The sequence below is a fragment of the Gymnoscopelus microlampas genome (assembly GCF_963454915.1).
Source record: "Gymnoscopelus microlampas genome assembly, chromosome: 21".
Lineage (NCBI taxonomy): Eukaryota > Metazoa > Chordata > Actinopteri > Myctophiformes > Myctophidae > Gymnoscopelus > Gymnoscopelus microlampas.
Window position 1 is genome coordinate 9,166,396 of NC_139958.1, and position 22,817 is coordinate 9,189,212.

The 22,817-nt window shown below is 39.8% G+C and overlaps 2 protein-coding genes across 3 annotated transcripts; one reads left to right on the forward strand and one right to left on the reverse strand.

Moving 5' to 3' along the window:
- The first annotated feature begins 2,175 nt into the window (after window positions 1-2,175).
- On the forward strand, window positions 2,176-6,059 carry cdc26 (cell division cycle 26 homolog). 2 transcript variants are annotated; one of them, XM_084047005.1, is made up of 3 exons: window positions 2,176-2,305; window positions 5,000-5,088; window positions 5,736-6,059. In XM_084047005.1, the coding sequence occupies exons 2-3, from the start codon at window positions 5,008-5,010 to the stop codon at window positions 5,916-5,918; spliced, it is 264 nt and encodes an 87-aa protein (XP_083903131.1). In that variant the 5' UTR covers window positions 2,176-2,305; window positions 5,000-5,007; the 3' UTR covers window positions 5,919-6,059. The 2 variants fall into 2 exon arrangements, with proteins under 2 accessions (XP_083903131.1, XP_083903132.1); XM_084047006.1 differs by having other exon boundaries at window positions 2,180-2,305; window positions 5,003-5,088.
- Window positions 6,060-8,497: 2,438 nt separating this feature from the next.
- Window positions 8,498-18,043, reverse strand: slc31a1 (solute carrier family 31 member 1). Its single transcript, XM_084046999.1, has 5 exons — window positions 17,880-18,043; window positions 12,301-12,471; window positions 11,940-12,012; window positions 11,495-11,663; window positions 8,498-10,609 (listed from the first exon to the last, which is right to left on the reverse strand). The coding sequence occupies exons 2-5, from the start codon at window positions 12,469-12,471 to the stop codon at window positions 10,408-10,410; spliced, it is 615 nt and encodes a 204-aa protein (XP_083903125.1). The 5' UTR covers window positions 17,880-18,043; the 3' UTR covers window positions 8,498-10,407.
- Between the last annotated feature and the right edge of the window lie 4,774 nt (window positions 18,044-22,817).

Below are 22,817 nucleotides of genomic sequence, written 5' to 3' on the forward strand. Positions count from 1 at the left end.
ATCAGCAAACAGAGTTTGCTGATAATTGCGTTGTTTACGAGTACTGTTGTTTACGTGCACCTTCAGAGCAGGCTGTAGGGCTTTGCCCTGAAGTGCACACACACACACACACACACACACACACACACACACACACACACACACACACACACACACACACACACACACACACACACACACACACACACACACACACACACACACACAAAACTGTGTCATTGTTTAACTAGGAGCACACCTGTGGCTGTAATTCATCAGACTGCATTCTCCCTGCGGTCTCTTTAGTGACTCAGGCGAGAACAAAGTGAAAGGCCATTGAATAGAAGAACAAGTTAGAACCACACCGAACAAACTGCTCCACATATCAAGGTTTTTCTTTTATATGAATCTATGTCATTATGTCCATTGTTGTTGATAGTTTAATTGGTCACACAGTGGGACAATAAAGATTGGAGTTCAAAAGACGAAGCGGTGTGAATGAATGTTTTTTTTATTTATTTTGTTTGTTTGTTCTCAGAATACACCTCAGAGTCAGATGAGACATCATGACATACTGTGGTTTTTCATCTTGAATGTATATTAGATGCTGATATTCAACTGACACACACTGACATTTCTCAGTGATTAATTTCAAGGACCCCCAGTGTTTGACATGAGTTTTACCTCTGGGACCCCAATATACACTGGGGGGGAAAAGTGTTAATTTAACTCCGAGTGCCACACAGACCCATAACCCCTCAAGGACCCCTGGTGGTCCCCGGACCCCACTTTGAGAACCACTGCTCTATAATGAATTAATGAACGATTAAGTTCGAAGTGACAATTTAAGGACTTTTAAGACCTTTTTAATACTTAAAACTAAAAACAAAACTAAAAATTAAAGAAAAGAAAAAGACCATTACTGCAACAAAAGTAATCAACAAACTATACTATAAAACATTGGACAAATTGTCAAATAAAAAGAGAAAGAGACACAAATTTTGAAAATAGTCGATCTACAAGCTCACAACGCCTCGCAACGCGAGACGTGAGCTTGTAGATCTGCTATATTCACAATATGTATCTGTGGAACAGAGTCAAACAAAATGGGGTGTCCCCAGGTCAAATATGATTATTTTGGGGGGTCGTGGTCTGAAAAGGTTGAGAACCACTGCCCAATGCAATGTGACAAACTCAGCTGGACCTCCAACACCAAATCCTCCCTAGTGGACCTCATATTCTTCTGTAAACTCAACACAGCATACCTGTCTGGTCTTTCATGGCCCACTGTAGGCTTATGACGATCACCACAATTTCTGGTGTACTGTATATACACTAGCAGTTGATGATCATGTATTCTTTCCCCTATTTTTACATTCGTTGATGGTATATATATTCTTATCAATTTCAGCTGAGACTGTATGGATATATACGATTTATGTCAATGTCTCACTTTAATAACCACCTCATTAAAAACACGAAAAACAAACAGTAAAGGAAGGAAGAAGTACAATATTTGTATATTCTTCTCCTGACAAGTATGTCAGGAGAAGAATATACAAATATTATAATTATTAAGGTATAAATTTGTAAATATAATATTCCCCAATGTATGGGGTGCTTTAGTTGTCTTTACTCTATCTTTTAATTTGTATCTTAATCTAATACTTTAAAAATGAGTCTGAACAATAATAATAATAATAATAATAATGATAATAATTAAGTACACTGATTGTTTATTTGGTGAACAAACTTCAAAATGGTCTGTGTAATTCCGAAGACAGTTTAACATGTTTTGTTATACAGAAATGATTCTTGTTATGATGAGTTGTCAGATCTGGGTCTTATGGGTTTCTCACGTATATTTTTTGCATCTGATCTGAGATGAATTTTCAACTTTTATTAAAACATGTAGCATAAATAGTAAAGATCTCTGCCTGTGGAGGGCAGCATTGAGCTATTTAGTGTACAGCCTGCCGGAAATCATAAGAAAAGAAGCAGTGTTGCCATGTCGGCTTATTATAAGCGACTTTGGGCTTCTTTTTCTGTAAAGTTGCTTGTAGATGTTGGTTAGTTGCGGGTTGCGTTTTTATATTCTACAAGCTCACGTGAACTTATAGATTGGCTATTTTCAAATAGCCGATGCATATATGTTTAAAGTGCTCATTTGGGCTTGTTTTCATAGACCACCTGGTTGCTTGTTTCTCTCTCAAAACCTGGCAACACTGTAGCCTACATGATGCTATGCTATCGACAGAGCTTTGGCTACCGACTTCAAACTAAACAATAACAACAACAATACTCCATTAAACGTCTATTTAGTCTGGTAAGTTGAAGTTATAATAATAACAACAGCAACAACAATATGATGAGAAGAGTTAAAGAGCGTTAAAACGTGTCTACGGTCTTCGGCTATGATGCTAAATGCTAACATAATAATAATAATAATAATAATAAATCACTTACAACACGTTTAAAGGGATTTTAAACAAATCTAATATAAACTGTTCCTCAATAGCTTTCTTCTGTCATAATGTTATATGAATTATATAAATTATGTTTTATATTAGTCATGAATTATAAAATAAGTTACATGAATGCTCAATTGATTCACATTTCAAATATATTCATGGGTTCTAAACCAGTGGTTCTCAAAGAGGGGTCCGGGGACCCCCAGGGGTCCTTGGGGGGTACCAGGGAGTCCCCATGCAGCTAAAGTAGGTAATATAGTGTCACAATCATTTTAACCACTTTAACCATATTTTATACTTTGGGTATTCAATTATTTTTTTAATCCCTGGCACAAAATATGTTTTAGATGGTGGGGGTCCGCAGCCAAATACATATCATTTTGGGGATCCCTGTTATTATAAACAAAGGGCTGAAACACTTTCTATGTGCTGAGGTTTTATGCCATTTAAATATGTTTGAATAATACATTTTGACCTCTCCTAAATCTGGGGTCCAATTGATACAATTCTCTTTCATCGATCATGATTGACCAAGCTCATCAAAACTCTACACACACACAGCTTGTTGACAGTTTTCTTAAAAGTCAAAGACCCCCCAAATTATTTGTTTGGCCATGGACCCCCATCTCAAAATATTTAGGTTCCAGCCAGGGACCCCCAGAACGAAGCAAAGATTTGAGTTAAAAAATGATCGCCTTAAAAAATTATTCAAAGATTTGCAAAAATAGCAGATCTACAAGATTGTATATCTGCTATTTTCTTAAATAACCAAAGTATAAAATAATGGTTAAAATGTAAAATGACACAGATGCTTCCCCGGTCTTAATTGTTTAACGTGAAGATATTGACCAATGGACTTCAAAGGGGCCATGGCTCAGAACATAACAGACACCATTGGGCCGATCATCACAAAACGTGCAGGATATTATGTTTACATACAGTATGTACTGTAAATAAACATACTCCCCAAACATATCAGAGAGACTCCCTTCCTCGCCTCCCTTCCTTCAAAACTGCCCTGAAAACCCACCTGTTTAGAATTCCCTTTCTGAATGGGCTCTGATCTCAACTCTTGTTTTATTGCTTTTACTTATTAAAATAAAAGTGTTAATAATTACAGTATCTTATTTAGTAAGATACTGTATCTTCAACACACACACACACACACACACACACACACACACACACACACACACACACACACACACACACACACACGTAAAGCAACTTTGAGTACTTCAAAAAGCGCTATGAAGAAGAAAAAAAAATCTGTTTGCCTCGCAATCAAAAAATGCACAGGGCAGATATGACAAATAACCGAAATATATAGACATATTTATTAGTTTTATACTTTTTTAAAAAAGGTATTAAATAGTGGAAATAGCTGATCTTCAAGCTTACAACGCGTCATGCCTTTTTTTATGTATGAACATAAACGGTTATGACGATTATGACAAAATAATTGCGATTAGACGATTATGTGATAATTGTGACAGCCGTATACAGTACCGGAATCATACCCTCAAAGTCTCATTCAAACCGACCTCTAAGTCTTAGGTCAGGGGTCTTCAACAGGGGGTCCGGGACCCCTAGGGGGTCCTCAAAGCTACTATAGGCGGTCCGCCAAATCTTTGTGAGATAGGATTTAGTTTTTTTTTACAGTAACCACCTGAACCCTAGAATTCATTTTCTGAGGGGAACGTTAGCCCAAAATAGCAGATCTACAAGCTCTCAACGCCTCGCAGCGCGAGGCGTTGAGAGCTTGTAGATCGGCTATTTTTTTGCAAAGAGGCTATAGGTGTAGAGGGAAAAAAGTAAAAAAAAAACTGAAACAATTTTATACAATATAGAGTAGGGGGTCCCTGCTTCATCTCTCTCTCAGCTAGGGGGTCGTCCTTGGCCTGAAAACGTTGAAGACCCCTGTCTTAGGTGATACAAATGCAAACACAGGCATATCACAGATCAGACTATACATTTAAAGTTGTTTGTCCAATCATTTCAAAACGTAGGATATGTATCTAGTCTATAATAATGTTGAACCATGTATGTAAATGTATTATGAAATGGCTCAATAGGGGATGGGGTGCCATCAGTGACAGTTTATCCCCAAATCACCAAACTAAGTGGATATGTTTAAAGGAGTAGTTCACCCAAAAAAATGACTTATTTTCTATCAATTGCACAGTTGCACACCCCATGAAGAATTGAATTCATTCTGTTTTTTTTTTTATCGCATTCCTAAGCCAATAATTTGATGACCGGCGGTCTCTCCGGTTATTGGCTCAGGAATGTGACCAAAACAAAAATATCTCCATGAATTCAATGCTTCATGGGGTGTGTAATTCGTTTTTTGGGTGAACTACTCCTTTAATTAATACTGGTGTGGGAAACTATCAGGCCTGTAGACGCCTCACAGCTCACAAATCACCTCTTTGTGGCTATATTTAACAATTCGTTTTTATACATGTAATGTGTGTACTAAGAAAGAATATTATAAAAATACTTGTATTAGCATAAAAGGTTAGATATTCATAATATTTTTTTATCAGCAGCGACCATGTTGAGACGGAAGCCGACCAGGCTGGAGCTCAAAATGGACGACACGGAGGAGTTTGAAAGCATCAAGAAGGAGCTGGAGGTAAGGACTGAAGCATCAACTTAACTGTTAAACCATTTAGACCGTGAACGCATGTCATTTTAAGATTTATTTGGCTATTCAAAAAATAGCAGATCTACAAGCTCAAATAGCAGCTCTACAAGCTCAAGCTCATAGCTTGTAGAGCTGCTATGTTTGAAAAATCGTGAAAATGTGTACAAATCTTTAGTTTAAATATATATATATTTTTTGAAAGCAAACATTTGTAACTCAAACCTTTGCTTCAGGGGATTCTACAAATGTGTTCTAAATCATACGTTTTTTGAAAAAAAACTTATGTTGCTATATATCAGTGGTTCTCACACTGTTTTCATGTCAAGGACCCCCAAAATGATATGTAATTTGTCCGCCGACCCACCCGCCATCTCAAAATATGTTGTTCCAGGGACCACCCCCGGAAGCAAAGATTTGAGGTACAAATGTTCGCTTTAAAATATATATATAAATATTCAAAGATTTGCACAAAGTTTCACAATTTTTCAAAAAATAGCTGATCTACAAGCTCATAGCGCAGCACCCGGTGCTATGAGCTTGTAGATCTGCTATTTTTTCAATAGCCAAACCTACAAAAAACCTAAGTAGCCATGTACTGTAGCAGCTTCCTAAATAACAGTTTCTTTAATCGTCAGACTCGCAGGAAGCAGTGCGAGGAGGCCGACGCCATGGGCGGGGCCAGTGACGGAGGGGCGTCGGCCACCGGGGGCGGAGACATGGGCAAGACGCGGGAGCAGGCGGTGAACGAGCGAATCGGCTACAAGCCCCACCCCAAGCCCAACACACTGCCCTCCTTATTTGGCAACCTGCAGTTCTGAGTTTTATCGCTGTTTGTGTTGGCCAATGACAATGTTATTTACAATGGTAACTGAGTTGTATGATATATATATTGTGGAAAACAATCTGTGATTGTATATTTGTTTTGTAATGTAAAAAAATAAAGTTTTTCTACCATTGGTTATTCTAGAACACATTAATTGTCCTAGACAGGAATATTTGTTAGCTCTTGAGACATTATTCTAATATTGTCTCGATATCTATATCTGCATAACTGTTGTCCCAGGTCCCAGAGGGACTCATTGGTGTGTCGCCCAGGTTGTGCCCAAATCCCTAACCTTTTAAAGGGATAGTTCGCCCCCAAAATGTCTTTTTTCTATCGATTAGTCACCCCATGGAGACTTGAATTCATGGAGATTTTTTTGTTTTTGTCGCATTCCTAAGCCAACAGTATGATGACCGGTGGCGACTCCGGTAGGAGACTCAAAGTGTCAACTTTGAGTCTCCTACCGGAGACATTAGCATCTTTCTGCCGGTCATCAAATTATTGGCTCAAGAAGGCGACAAAAACAAAAAAAACGCCATGAATTCAAGGCTTCATGGGGTGTGTAATTGATAGAAATGTCTTTTTTCATTTTTTGGGTGAACTATCCCTGTAACTTTACAAAAACAATGCCTAAACCTAACCCTATACTCACAAACATCTAACCTCACAGAAATTATGCCTAAACCTAACCTCAAAACCCTGTCCACCTGGGTGAAACACCGGGAAAAGAGAGAGTCCTGTGTCCCCGAAGGTGCCATACCCGTTTCCAGTTCCGTGTCCCAAAGCTTTGCTTGATTGGCTACAGTATTAGGCATCAGAATTCACCTGTAAACAGTCATACCGGTATGTGCTTCAGGTATAAATCTGCTGCCACACCAATCAAGTGAAGTTATGGGGAACTGAACCAGAACCGGACACTGGTTTGCCGTCTTTGGGAAACCAGGACTACAGTTATGCACAGAGCCTGTATTTGTTACTAATGATACATTATTATAATGGACAGGAATATTAACTCTGATACATTATGTTAGTAGACCCAGGGATATTTGTTACCTCTGATTCATTCTAGTAGACAAATATTTGTTACTTCTGATACAGTATTCCAGTAGACAGGAATATTTGTTACCTGTGAAACATTCTAGTACAGTGACCACTTGAAAAAGTGTTTGCAGCCCGCCCATCTGATATTTTTAAGAGCATGTTTGTGTTCAGCCTTGGCTCAATGTATGTAGCCCTAGAATGTCTGTGATCTTGCATACATTTCATGTATTTCAAACTCACCCAATAATGAATTCCTAAGACTTGGAGTCAGATGTTGTCCTCTAGTTTCATATCCATTTGAAAGTTATGCCAGAAAACATGTGTTTAGTAAAATATCTTCACTTTTCCATGAGCTGCACACAACATTTTATACATGTGATGTGTGTACTAAGAAAGAATACAAAGAATACAAATACATTCTGTACGTGGGAGGGGCCCGACTTGAGTGAAGGACCGAATTTATCAAAACTTCCTCTGATCACCACAAACGTCATCACAAATTGACACAGGGAAGCACAAACGAATGGGGAACACAATTGACAGGTGCGTTGTGATTGGTGCGTGGTAATGAATCACACCACCTGCCAATTGTGTGCCCCAAACATTTGTGCATCCTAAAGGAAGTTTAGATATATTCAGTCCTGCACTCATTCCAAGCCCCTCACCCGGACAGTAAGTCGTCCGTGTGCAGCTTGTGGAAAAGTGAAAATATTTTACTAAACACGTTTTCTGGCAGAACTTTCAAATGGATATGAAACTAGAGGACAGCATCTGACTCCAAGTCTTAGGAATTCATTATTGGGTGAGTACAGACGCAGCTTAGAGCACTTTTCTGCCACACAGATCACTGTGCTAAACACTGTGCTAAATAGGACCGATCTATGGCTGTGTATTTGAAATACATGAGATGTATGTAAGATCACAGACATTCTAGGGCTAGGCTCAATGGAACTAACATCACGTTTGTATTTATTGGTATTTTAATATTATTAAAATCTTAATGTTTTGCCAATTGTCCTCACAGCCGACAGGTTGAGAATCACTGTTCTAGTAGACACAGGAACATCCGTTACCTCAATGTAACATTGTTCTAGTACAGTGGTTCTCAAACTATCATGTCAAGGACCCCCAAATTGATAGGTATTTGGCCGCAGACCCCCATCTGAAAAGGTTTTGTGCCAGGGACCCCCAGAAGAGAAGATGTTAAAAAGATTATTCAAAATATTCCAAACATTTTTGATATTTTTCAAATATTTTCTTAAATGCAGAAGCATGAAGTGATGCTCTGTGAGCTTGTAGATCTGCTATTTCTGAATAGCCAACATATAAATGGATAAAGTGGTTACAATTTGTAATGGGTTATTGTGATGCTATGTTACCTACTTTTGCTGGGTACCCCCTGGAACTCCTGGAGGTCCCCGGACCACACTTTGAGAAACAATGTTCTAGTAGACAGGGATATGTGTCATCTCTGATACATTACTTTAGTAGACAGTAACATTTTTACCTACAAACACATTGGACAAACCGGCATTTGTTTTATCTTATTACATCTATTTTATTCATTGTCTTCAACAAACGATTCCAGCATTGAGTACAAAACATTTAGAATACGTCATCTTGTTTACAACAAAAATAAAAAGAAATTAGACTGAAAAACAACCAAACTCCGCTGAGGTGCACAGCTGGGTTCAGCGTAAATAAAAACAAAATACTGTCAGACGGCAACAAATCTCTTCATGATTCTACTTCTATGGTGTTTCTTACCCTATGATCTCCCTCAAATCGGGACATATAAATTAGATATATGTATGTGTGTGCAGTATATTCAGTTCATATACACAAGACGGGTGACAAATTAAAAGAAAGAAAAAAACAAAATAGCTGCCTGAACAGCTTCAATGCACCTTGGCATAGATCACACAAGTCTCTGAAACGCTACTGAGAGACTGAACACCATTCTAACAAAAGATATGACTCATCAGGTGTTTTGATGATGGTGGTGGTGGAGGGTGCTCTTTAAGTGTCTAGTAGTCTAACATTAGTGTTCAACTGGATTGAGATCTGGTGACTGCGAAGGCCATAGCATTTGATTCACATCATTTTCATTACTACAAACCGTCAAGTGATCCTGGGATAACGGTGATCACTCGGAATTTGCAGTGACCCTTCCCTCTCGAACCCAAACCATGCCCAGGACAAAGCCCCCACAGCATAACAAGAGCCACCATTCAAGCCCTTCACTGTTGAGGTCAAGCATCCAGCTCTCTCTTGGTTTTCTTGGTGCACGCCACACACGCACTCGCCCATACATGGAGAATATGAAGGATGACTCCTCCTGACCATATCCGTTTCTTCCCCCACATCTCTGTAGAACAGTGCCTGTGGTTTTTTCACCACTGAACTCTCAAATGTGCATTTGTCTTCTTTGTAATGAAGGGTTTATGCACTGCAACACGATATCATTCCACACTATGTAGTTGTTGACAGACCGTTTCTTGCTGGCACATTGTGATCATGTCCCACATTGTCAGTCACCTGAGTAAGTGTTACTCAATTTTTCTTTACATGTCACACTAATGTACGAGTATCGTGGTCATTGAATGTGCACTTGTCGACCACAATTTCTGACTCTATTTACTGATGTCTTAACCATGGATGAAAATGCAGCTGTCACTGTTCCTATAAGCCAGTCGTGCAGACTTTTTGACTGAAGCTACGGCCATTTGTGCCCCAATAACTAAACCTCTTTCATTTGTCACTTAGAACTTCTGCTCTTGCCATCTTAATCCAAAATTGAGGTCAACTAGGCCTGCTCAGCATTTCTATACATGCCACAGAGCATGATAGGATGTTTATTATTTCATTGTATCATGCGGTCCACCTGTATTTATTCAGGGGTTTCCTTTAATTTGTCACTGGTCTGTACATCAGTAAATATAGTCATTAAGGCATTATTGTTAAGGCTTGCCGGCATTCGGCTTCGCCCCCCATCCCCCCCAATGTCTATTTGGTCCCAGGCTACGAAGAATCACTTGCTCGGTTGTGTGATTTTTTTCCCCCCATGATTCCATTAAAGGGGGGCCGGTTTTGTTATTACCTTAGAGTTATCGAGATGAACGGCTTCCATTCTAAAAAAAAAAAAAAGAAAATTAAAAAGCTAGTTCGGCTCCATCAGCGGGGGAAGTCTCAAAGAAGGCAGATCAAACCCTTTCAACACTTTGCCCTTTTTAACATCACTGCTAATGCAACCAAAAACAACCCTGATCCGCTTCCGTACCGAGACCCCAGTCTGAAACATCGTCCCGAATGAACGACGTTGACGAGTGCGAACCAAAATTATAAATTAAAGCTATAAATGATCCAAAAAGAAATTAAAACAAATCTACGTTCTAAGCTCGTTTGTGAATGTGCGAGCATGGCTCGGCTCGGCTCGACGCCCCCTAGTGGCAGTGCTCCGTGATGTCCACTACCACCGCCTTCTTCCAGCTGAACAGGAAGTAGCCGGCGCCGGAGCCTAGCGCCACGGCGATGCACAGGTATCCGTTGTAGGTCATGAAGACAAGCATGAGCGCGTAGCTCACGACCACCTGGACGATTTGTAGTAACGTCTGGACGAAGTGGGAGAGGCTGCACATCTTCGCCCTGGGAGGAGAAGTGGGGGGGGGGGGGGGGGACATTATTAGCACGTTAGCAGTGGCTCCATCACAGTCACTTTGATCCATTAAGAGCGGGAACGCATCTGTGTCATTTTTTATTTCTTTGGCTATTTTTTGATTATTTTTTTAATCTGTGCAAATCTTTGAAAATATATTTTACAATAACAAAATCTCAAATCTTTGCTTCTGGGGATTCTACAAATGTCTTCTAAATCCTAACAGTTTTTTTTTTTAAATAATTATGTTGCTATAATATCAGTGGTCCTCAAAATGTTTTCATATCAAGGATGTATTTGGCTGCGGACCCCCATCTCAAAATATGTTGTTCCAGGGACGCCCGGAACCAAAGGTTTGAGTTGAAAATGTTCGCTTTAAAAACAAATATATATATATATATATATATATATATATATATATATATATATATATATATATATATATATATATATATATATATATACATATATATATATATATACATATATATATATATATATATATATATATATATATATATATATATATATATATATATATATATATATATATATATATATATATATATATATATACAAAAATGTGCACACATCTTCACGATTTTTCAAAAATAGCAGATCTACAAGCTTGTATATCTCCTAAAAAGTACTGTTCCAGACCTTTCGGCACAGAGTTGCCCATTCATGTAGGCAGCCCTGCTTCCTAGAGCTGGGTCTCTCTGAGCCTCCACTGGATTATACTCAGTCACTCTGACAGACAGGCATAGTGGCGGGAGGCTACAAGCCAAAGAAATCTTAAAATGACACGGATACACATCCTTGTCCCGGTCTTAATGGGTTAAATAGCATATTAGCGTCGGCGGCTGGATTATTACCCGACGGTCTTGTGTGTCTCCATCATCACCGTCCCGTCGCCCCCTGGAACCTGCATGGAGTTGTAGCGCACGTTCACCTGGTTCCTCCGCAGGAGGTACTCCCGGCCGATCTTCAGACCCTCGTAGAGGATGGCCAATATGAACATCGCAAAACACGCCCCCACCATCTCTGTGTGGTCACAATGGTTGGATTAAAAGTTAACTGTGAGATATAAAGTCACAAACTTTGGATACAATTTTTTGTATTAGAGATAAAGAAAGTGAATCATGAGATTAAAACTATCATTGGATTACAAGTGAATCGTAATAAGACATAAAGAAAGTGAATCATGAGATATAAAGTCATAATTGTTGGATTGAAAGTAAATCCTGAGATATAAATCCACAACCTTTGCATTAGAAGTAAATCCTGAAGTATAATTTTAGTTCTACTGGGTGTTTTTACCTCCAGGTGTGTTGATCACTATTCCTTGGAACAGAAGTTCAATGTTTTCGTAGCCAAAGTAGAATGCCATCGGCTGAAAAAACAACACTGTAATTACTACTTGTATTAACAGTATTAGTAGTAGTAGTAACTGTAGGAGTAGTAGTCGTAGTACTAGTAGTAACTGTAGTAGTAGTAGTAGTAGTAACAGCAGCAGTATTAACAAGTAGTTATATTAATAATAGTAATAACTGTAGTAGTAGTATTAAGAGTATTAATAGTACAATAGTAACAACAGTAGTATTGACTGTAGTACGGGTACGTGTAGTATAAGTAGTAGTAAGTATTATTTGTAGCACTAGTTGCATTTAGTAGTATTTACCATCCCGCCACACTTGGGGTCCCCGTGTCCCGCGTGTCCAGAATGGTCCATCACGTGGCCAGAATGGTCTTCTGCCGCGTGGACCGCCGGGGAGGCGGTGGTGGCATGCATCATGGCATGGTCGTGATGGCTGTGGTCCATCTGGCTGTGGTCGTGATTGCTGTGGTCCATCTGGAATGACAATAATAGATAATTGATGTGTTATTATCTTTATGTAGGGATTGTGGCGGACAAAATTCATATAACAGGCATTGTGGTATTGATTAATTTAATGTATAAGTAGATGCAACAATCGTCACCCGTTCTTCCCTGTCAAACTCCTCTCCCTGACAAACTCCTTACAAACAGCCGACTCATGCAAACCTATTTCAAACATGCCGACTATGTGTGTGTGAGTCAGCTATAGAATAAAGCCCATGTAAGGAGTGACCATCTGTTGTTACCTCTGTGTACTTCTCCTGATAGTATACATGTGTGTGGTACAGTTCTGTTGGGGGTGCTGGGGGAAGCTCTGGAGGGGGACACTAGTCTCTCTCTGCTGTGATGAGATCTACAATAAAGTATGACGTTTGATTCCTGACATTGCAGTCCTGCATCTTCCTGATGTGTTTAACTTACTTAAAGTAACATCAAGAGCTGCCATTACAGGATTTCAGCATGAGGTCCATTGAGCAGTTTCAGGAGGTATATTTAAGCTATTTCCAGGAGGAGTCAGTTTGAGATTTCAGGATGGACAGTAGTTGGCGATTTCACAAAATATGTCACAATTTTTTATGTTACTCCTGGATATCTGATGTACATACATAAGTATTACATATCAGAGTCCTGGGAACAATCCCATACGAGATGCTGTGTGTGTGCGTGTGCGTGTGTGTGTGAGAAGGTACACATGTATATTCTTCTTGCCTTCCATGCAATCAGCCTCTGTCTGTCTGTCTGTCTGTCTGTCTGTCTGTCTGTCTGTCTCTCCCTCTCTCTCTCTCTAATCTAATGTCAAAGGTCCCAAGCCCAGTTTAATCCAATCAGAATTTAGCTCTGGGCGTTATCAGCCAATCAGTGGGTAAGTACATTAGATGACAAAAGGTCAAGGCTGTGGCCAATTACAATTAAGGATGTTAGTGGTCGCCGCAGGTGACACACGTCTGTTTATTGTCAGTGATTATATCATCTGTTGTAAGGCGGCTTGTTGTTTCTTGAAACAAACACTGTGCTAATACTACTAAAACACTACTAATACTATTACTACTGTTAGTAATAGAATTACTACTGCTAATGCTAATCTAATAATACTATTACTACAGCTAATACTAATATTGTACAACTAATACTAATTGATTGATAATTGTTTTTGTACAGTACATAATTGTACTGTAGCAAAAAATGTTGTTGTACTAAAAAACAAACTTTGAAAAATGAATAATAAGTAACTTCAACTTATGGGTTCATAATTCATCTTCCAGTGTGTACAAAAGTACTACAGTATTACACACACCACCATTATTAATATTCCACGCAATGTATGTACCTGCAAATATTTACAGAGAAATGTGAGCTTGGTGAAGGCTCAAGGTTCAAGGTTGTTCTTTATATTTGACATCATGTGTACAGGTACATGAGAGTAAAATGTATTTTCTATAGTCTTTCTTCAGACAGCAGCATAGGTAATAACAGTAGGGTGCCGCATCCCCAGGAGGTCAAGAATGAAGCAATATTGATGTGTTCCATGTACCCTATTATTACATAATAGTGTTTTGTAAAGAGATTGGTCCTGACGTGCAGTCTGTGTAAATATGACGGATGGTTTATTATTAGCCTATATGCTGCGCAACATGATGGGTCACAGAGCTATAGTCTACTGTGTTATGTTTATACAGTATGTGCACACCAGCATGTCCTCGGTCTGAAGATCCCGCACGCGCACGTAATTCTAAACAGATTTCTCTGTAATCTTCAACGTCTGATGGCTGATTCCTTTTTGTGTTGTTTTATCACCAAAGGTTATGATAAAGAAATATATATATTGTTGGCTTTTCCCTGCCTACATTAGTAAGTCCATTCAATTGCTTTCCAGACAGAGAGAGACAGAGAGCATTTACAATAACTTGAGGCATATAGCAGTCATTTTTAGTCTCTCTCACACACACACACACACACACACACACACACACACACACACACACACACACACACACACACACACACACACACACACACATTTTTAGTCTCCCTCCACCACACACACTTTCACTGTTGTGACCTCCCTGCACTGGAACATCAAATATCCACGCCTACATGCATGATTGATTGCTGAATGGTTCAGCACCACGACGGTGGACAGCGACAGGCCAGCACGCTGTGAACCAGCACGCCTGTGTCACTGTGAAAATCTCACAAAATACACATTTCTCTTTACACTTTAAAGTTGACACCGTCACGGCTGTACAGCGAGGGGATAGTGACAGAAGCAGTTGCACATAACTTAATCAAATAAGCAATACGATAACACATTGAACACGAGTTCAGATCGATCTCGAGGAGGAGACAGCAGAGGAGAAGAGAGACAGAGGAATAGGAGAGAGAGAGAAAGCTACCACAATGTTGTTGTTTTTTTGTTTTACATTCTGTTGACCCGCCCGCCCGCAGCCCGCACCCGCAAGCCGCAATAATTGCGTCTGAAGCTTACCTAAACCCACCCGACCCGAGGGTTAACCCGCAGGACTCGCGGGTTACAGGTGGACCCACGTATCACCAATATGCGTGGCACATTATATACACCATCAGCATTTATCAGTAGCTGTCACAGTACCTTATATGGCATTCATAACAAATTATCTATTTAAGCACTTCTGCTTTTCAGAAACGATACACTACATTGCTGCCTACAACATACTATGATCAATATAGATTACACTCAAAGGTGATGGCCACAGTTGGGAGAACTCAGTGTTGGGGTACGGGGGCTAAACGCTCGAATGCTGCTTTTTTTCCTAGTATAATGAATGTTTACTGTACATATCCCCTCAATCGGGTCTCTGGTGCGCACCAGAAAGAAAGAGGTAACTACTACTCCTCTGACCCAGAGATTTGAGTCAATCTAGTGTTAGACGCCAAGATAGTTCAACAACAAAAACTGCAATCTTAAAGGATACAAGGTTATAATAATATGAATGTAGGGTATAATGATGATAATAATAACAGCATAATGATCAATACTCACATTACACTAAAGTATAAGACTAATGGATTAAAATGCAGTACAAAAGTATGGTATCTTTTACCTGTTGATGTGTGTGTGGGCAATCCGCTGTGTGTGTGAGAGCGAGACAGAGTGAGTGCGGGGCCAGTCTGCTCTCTGTGTGTGTGTGTGTGCTTGTGCGTGTGCGTGCGCGTGTGCGTGTTTTGAAGCCAATCAGGTAACAGAGAAGGTCTCAAAAAGCACTTCATGTTCTACTTGCCCAAAGGTCATGTTCACTTGCCCAAAAAATGTATACACAACTCGATCGATGACCCTCACCAATACAAACATACAAACCTGCCCCCTAGACAGGGGCAGGTTTGACTACGCTGACTTACAAACCTGCCTTCTGATTGGCTGTGGAGAATGGCGAGGCTACTTAAACAGATGAGTGTAATTTATGACACCCATGACCTATACCCCTACCTGCTAAAGGCTGCCTGAAATATACTGACGCAGGCAAAAATGTGTGTCCTACCAGGAAGACTTTCCAATCTGAACAGCATGACGCTAATGACTGGCAATATTATGTAGTGTGTGTGCATGGCGTGCACGCATGTGTGTGCAGACTGTGCAGGCGTCGGTGTCACAGGGATGCCGATGTGAAACTGTTGTGGAATAATTGTGGCATTACTGGCATAACTTCAAACTGTCCTTTCAATGCCAGCAGGTTTTATTATGCGTCTAACCAGAGTCATTAAGTTAGGGGGCGGGGCTCAGCTGTGTTGCTGTTGTCATCAGAAACGGTTTGACATGTGTCATGATGACACTTAAAAATTTTAGTCCCACTTCTCTAAACAACATTTCTTCGTTTCCTCTCTCCTCACCTCGTCGTCTCCATGCATCCTTGGTGGGAGGGACCAAGACGCAAGGAAAGGATGCAAGTGACGGAAACAAGGCTTTAATTTAAGGACCTGAGACGCGCCCAACGTAGGTAGTAGTAGTAGTAGTAGCGGTACACCTGCCCATCCCCCCTATTCTCGGTACCCCCGAGACGTCAAATGTGGCCGATTAGGTTCTGGTGGCCAGATATGCCTGGTGGATCCGATCATTCCGAGGTCGCCGGATTTGTAGGTCCAACCGTTCCGGGGTTGCCTGATTTGACTGGGGCGAGCGTGTTTTGGGGCGAGCGTTCTTGTATTCGTAGTAGCAGTCCTAGTAATAATACTTGTAGTAAGTAGACTAGCAGCAATAGTACTTGTGTAGTAATAGCAGCAGTAGTAGTAGTGCCAGAAGCAGCAGTAGTAGTTGCACTTGTTTATAGTGATTGCAGTAGTAGTGCTTAACGTTGTAATAGTAAAACTATATCTAGGGATGGTTCCAGTACTCCATGATGGAGTGAGTTGGTTTGGTGCAAAGTCCAAATAAAAAAGTGGTCTAATCAAAAGTCGTCATGACTATTTCTTCCACGCAGAAACATTACATTATTTTAGCCACATTTGATAACACTGCAATACTTTATTACAATTTGATTTGTATTAGGAATGCAAACCACAACAATGTTATAATAACACCCTTAGAACTAGAAGCATTATTGAAAACCGTTATTTCCAAATAAAAATAAATACAAAATAAAATAAAATTCTATAATATAAGTATAACCTTCTACGGTAGTTCCCAGTGCAAACCCACACCCAAGGCTCAAACCCCCCTCCCTCAAAAAATGACCCTTTAACAACAACCCCACAAAGACATGAAAAAATGTCCTTTGTTCTGCTTTGATGTGCAGGGGCAGGTTGTTCCACCAACCATCATGAACAATAGCCTACTTGTTGTTCCACAGAATACTTGTAATACTAATAGCACTATTACACTATAATTACTATGCTGTTATGCTACGATACTACTAGTAACAACTATTATACTTAATATGCCATCATTCTATACTTGTACTAATAGGCTATAACACTGTGCAAGAAAAGTTGTAATTAACAGTGCGTCCTGTTCCAGACATTCCTCACATTCACTTCTCCCCACACAAATGCATCCACTGACCTCCATTCAACGCACGCGCGCGCGCGCGCACACACACACACACACACACACACACACACACACACACACACACACACACACACACACACACACACACACACACTATAAATACAGAAGAAAGAAATACACACAATTCTTCTTATACCCGTAATAAAACACCACTGACAAAGTACTACTCCAACTAAAAATAAGCAACGTGTAAAAAAACGCTTTAACTTTAAAAAGCGTTGACGCTTTAATTGTCGCTTTAAACTTTACTCTATTTATTTATGTTTTCTTTGCATGTATAACTGCTAACTGTTAGCATACTATGGTGGAGGTCACACAGAAAGCGAAACGCTGCACGTACCGTGTTGTTGTGCCTTCTATATCCGTGGTTGTGACGATGCACTGGCTTCAGTGACGGTTAGAATATAAAGATGTTTAAGTCTGTGCGTCAAAACAATCTGCTTTGAAAAAACTCTAACTTTAAAATCACTCGACAGCAGCACAGCGACCTGCCACGACTGACTGACAGCGTTGCCAGATTCTGTGAGAGAAACGAGCAACCAGGTCTAGTGGTTTCCAGATGTCCCAGCCAGGTGCCCAGTCGTCCCAAAAATATTATGGTGCCCAGATGCCCCCCCTAGTAGTGCCCACCTGACTTGAAACTAAAGAAAACAAACCCAAAACAAACGACTAGCCTACATGAACATCGGCTTTTATGAAAATATCTTGAATGAAGAAAATTTGATAAATGTGAAATATTTTTTGGAACATTTCAAGTTAACACAAATCTGGTACGGGGGTCCCTCCCTGCCCTGGCATAAAATGTTTTCAGATGGGGGTCCACACACAGACAATATATAGGCTATATTCATTTGGGGTCCTTGGCATGAACATGATTGTTTGAGAGCCACTGGTTTAAATAACATTAGGAAGCCCAAATAAGCAACAACACTTTAGAAACAAGCCCAAAAACCCGCAAAACCCACCTATATTTACAAGCAACAGAAAAACAAGCCCAAAGTCGCTTATAGTAAGCAGACGTGGCAACCCTGGTGAGTGACGCGCTTGTGCTCGTGTCGCCGAATTGACGTCACGACCCCGCGTTGTCTCTCACGTGAAATCTTCTTCAGTGGTGAACACACACTCACTGGACAGTGGTGGAAAATGTACTCACATGTTTTACTTAAGAAAAAGTATCAATACTGCAATGTAGAAATTATCTGTTACAAGTAGAAGTCCAGTATTCAAAATGTACTCTTGTAAAAGTACAAAAGTGTCGGTATCAAAATATACTTAAAAAGTACCAAAAGTAAAAGTAGCCTACTCATTATGCAGAATGTCCCATGTCACAAGTTCATATTTGAAAATAGCAGATCTACAAGCTCACAATGCATCCCACTCCCACTCCCACTGACTGTAGTGGAGTAAAAGTAGGCCTACAATATTTTCCTCTGAGATGTAGTGGGGTAGAAGTAAAATAATTGAAAATGATAAATACTGAAGAAAGTATACCTCTGTACCTTTTTCAAACTGTTAATAAAGTATTCAATTAATCAATCAAAAAACATGTGCTGTTCTTAAGTACCCACATTATTTTGAGTATCGGTACTTTAGTATTTTTTGGATATGACTTCCACTCAGGCTACATTATGAATTCACCACTTGAGCCCTATTTCAAATATAGTGAAAATAGCAGATTTACATCAAGCTCACAAAGCATTGTGATGCGTTGTGAGCTTGTAGGGCTGCTTTTTTCCAATGTTATTCATATTTTTTGAACATTTCTGGAAAGTCTATTAGAATTGTTTTGGTGGACGGGAGGCTGCATTTTAATACAGCAATGCATTGATATTAAAAATAAAATGTAGCCTACTTTGCAATTTCTACTTTTGAATACTTAAGTATTGTTTAAAGCAATAGGCTACTCCAGTAGCTACTTTCACTCAAGGAATTTGAGTTTGAGAGAGCGACTTTCACTTGCAGTTGAGTAATATTTGACCAGAAGTACCTGTCTATACTTTTGCAGGAAGTCTTAAAACATGAACTCCATGAGTTCATGTTATCAGCCCATTAAATTACTGTTATCAGCTGTAATCAGGACAGAGGTCCTGATTACAGCTAGGCTGATAACACTTGAAGCAGGTGGTCCAGAATGGTTAAATGTTCTTCCACTTACTGCATTTATTATTTAGTATTTACAATGTACAATCGAAACCTTTATTTATACTCCAATACATCTTATTATTTATTATTCTTATACATACATTAACCACTTTAGCCCTATGTGCTTTGGCTTTTTGAAAATAGCCGATCTACAATCTCACAACACGTCACGCTGCGACGTGTTGTGAGATTGTATCAGATTTTCATACGTTTTGAAAACTTGTGTAATGGGACATTCTGCATAAGGAGTACTTTCACTTTTAGTAAATAGACTACTTTTAGTATATTTTAATGCCAAAGATGTTGTACTTTTACTTAAGTAAATTTTGAATACAGGACTTTCACTTGCAACAGAGTATTTATTCATTATGGAATTCATATTTTTAATAAAAATGTATAATAAACATGAGTACTTCTTCCACCACTTCCAATGGTGTGGGGCCACAGCAGGGGGCCAGGACGGCCACGAATGGCCACAATAATTTTTTTCTTTTTTCCAATGCTTTGTGAGTGAGTAGCCTATTCCTCATGCATGACATAATTCTATGGCACTTTAATTTATGGCAGATTTAATTTAAGTTTTAGTGTCTGATTCATTACAAATCCATGCTCTATTGGTGACCCAGGTTCACAGCACTTTATTCTATTCTTATTCTTTTGAATGTTTGAATGTGGGTCCTGGGCCAAAAGTACCTTCACAGGTGGTTCATATGGCCGATATGCCCATATAGGTATGGAGATTGAATGATTGATTGATTGATTGAATACTTTTTGTAACAGTTTGCAAATAGTACAGTGGTATGATTATACAATGATGCTAAATGAATAACACAAAAAAGCCCTAAGGGCTTGTTTCCATTGTGGTCCTGTGTATTCAATTAATTAGAACCACCAATTTGACCGATATGCCCATATATTACTTTACTTACTTTACTTAATCCTCTTCGTGCTGGATAGCACATAAGGTCTTCACCAATGAACACCAATGCTGTCTATATATGCCCATGGGCATAAAAGGGACAAGGACAGACAGATACAAATATCTCCATATATGGGCATAAAAGCAGCACCAGGAGACAGCAGATAGATACAGAAATCTCCATGGGCATAAAAGGTACATACTGTAGAGTCTACAGTATGTACCTTTTATGCCCATGAAGATTTCTATGCGTATTGCATATCAGACACACAGGCTTGCCGTTGAACTCATAGAAGAAAAAGCGCTCTCTCCATGTAGAGTTGAATGAACGGTTATCATCGACAAGCTTTCTTTTCTTGGAAAGCATCTTGACTTGAATCACAGCAGGCGAGCAGAGCAGTGGCGTCTTATCTTCTCAGCAGTGGCGTGATATCTCTGTGTCTCCTCAGCTTTCAGGTGAATGAAATGGTGTTGCCTGAGACTCTATTTGTGCTATGTTTGACAACGTAAGAGAGGCCATGGTCATGGTCCTCTGTATGCTAATGACCTTGGCCGTGGCTTCACCTTGGCCATTGGCCCATTGTTCTCACAGAACAAGTTTGTCCAGTATTCAGACCCAGGCAGCCTCAGTAAGAAGCTGCTGGGCGCTGCCGTTTTTTCCCCATTAGAGGTAGTATTAAATGGTGTTTAATGGCCCACGAAACACCAGTTTGACAACACTGATCTACAGTGTAGACAGACAGACAGATGATACAACGGGTTCTGACAACGGGTATGCATAGCCAGGTGGGGCATGCATCGCCAACGGGCGCCCATCTAGTAAATTCAACTACAAAATAACAGAAAGAAACGCAGTGTTGTTACCTGCATGGCAGCATCATCATCATCCTCAATGGCCATGGCTCCTTGGGCCTCGCTGAGGAACCAGAGGCAGACACAGCTCCACAGCAGCACAACACTCCATAACCTAGACATGATTATTCTCCAGCTAAACACTCACTTCACACTTCACTGCTGAGCAAAGAGCACAATGTAAAAGAACCTGAGAACCAGTGTGCAGGCTTTAAGACTTTACTGTTAAAAGAGCCCGCATGTCCCTGCCCAGGAGGAGGGCTCAAAATGTGTGTTGAATATTGACCAAAGACCTTACCTCAGCATGACAGGTGGTGGTGGGGTGGGGTGGGGTAAAATACTGATTGGATACCTTTTATTATCCTCAAATTCTGAGAAACGCTATAATCATCATCATCATCATCATGATAAAGTTGAAGTTGTCTGTCTGTTGTATGTACCCGAGATCAGATTGGGCTGAAAGCCATAAGAAGTGTTTTATCCTCTGATTTTTTATTTATTGTAAACTTAAATTTTACGCTGAAGTAATTGGAGAGGCGGCTTGGGCTGAAACATTGCCCAAATAAACGTGGCAAAAAAAGTAGCCAAACCACTTAAGCTCTATTTAGAAAAGAAATCAAAAATAGCCGACGTACAAGCTCACAACACATTGTATCGAGCTTGTAGATCTGCTCGTTTCACTATTTTTGAACAATATTGTCATTTATCTATTTTTGAAAATATTTGCCTTTAATGACGTTTCCCAAAACAGGGATGCCAGGTTCCAAGTGGTTAATGAATGTATGATTGCAGTCAAGAAAACACATGTCTGTAACGTGTGTAACATGTAAGGTGGAAGGGCGTGCCGTGGATTGAGATGCAGTAAAAAAAAACAAATAAAGTCTGCACACTCGTTCTCAGCTCGACGCACTGTGAGCTATTTTTGAAAATGAAATTATTATTGATATATATATATTTTTTTTGAAAATATTCGCCTATAATGATATTCTCAAAATAGGGACACCAGGTTGAAAGTGGTTATTGAATGTATATGGTACAAGCATGGTCTAGCTGTCGGGGCAGGCTTCAATGCTTGTCCACCATAGTACCAATACAGTCCCCAAGCATGCTAACACAATCGTCAGCAAGTGTTTTGAGGGAGAACAGATACACACAAATGCTGTTTGTGGCCTTCAGCTTGGCCTTCAACACAATATTTCCTGATAGACTCGACTCAAATCTCAAGGACCTATAGTCTGCACCTGACCATGTGTAGCTGGATATTAGACTTTCTGTGGAGCCATTGTCAGGTGGTATCGATGAGAAATATAACATCTGGCCCGATGACCCTCAATACTGGTGCCCCCCAGGACTGCGTGCTTAGCC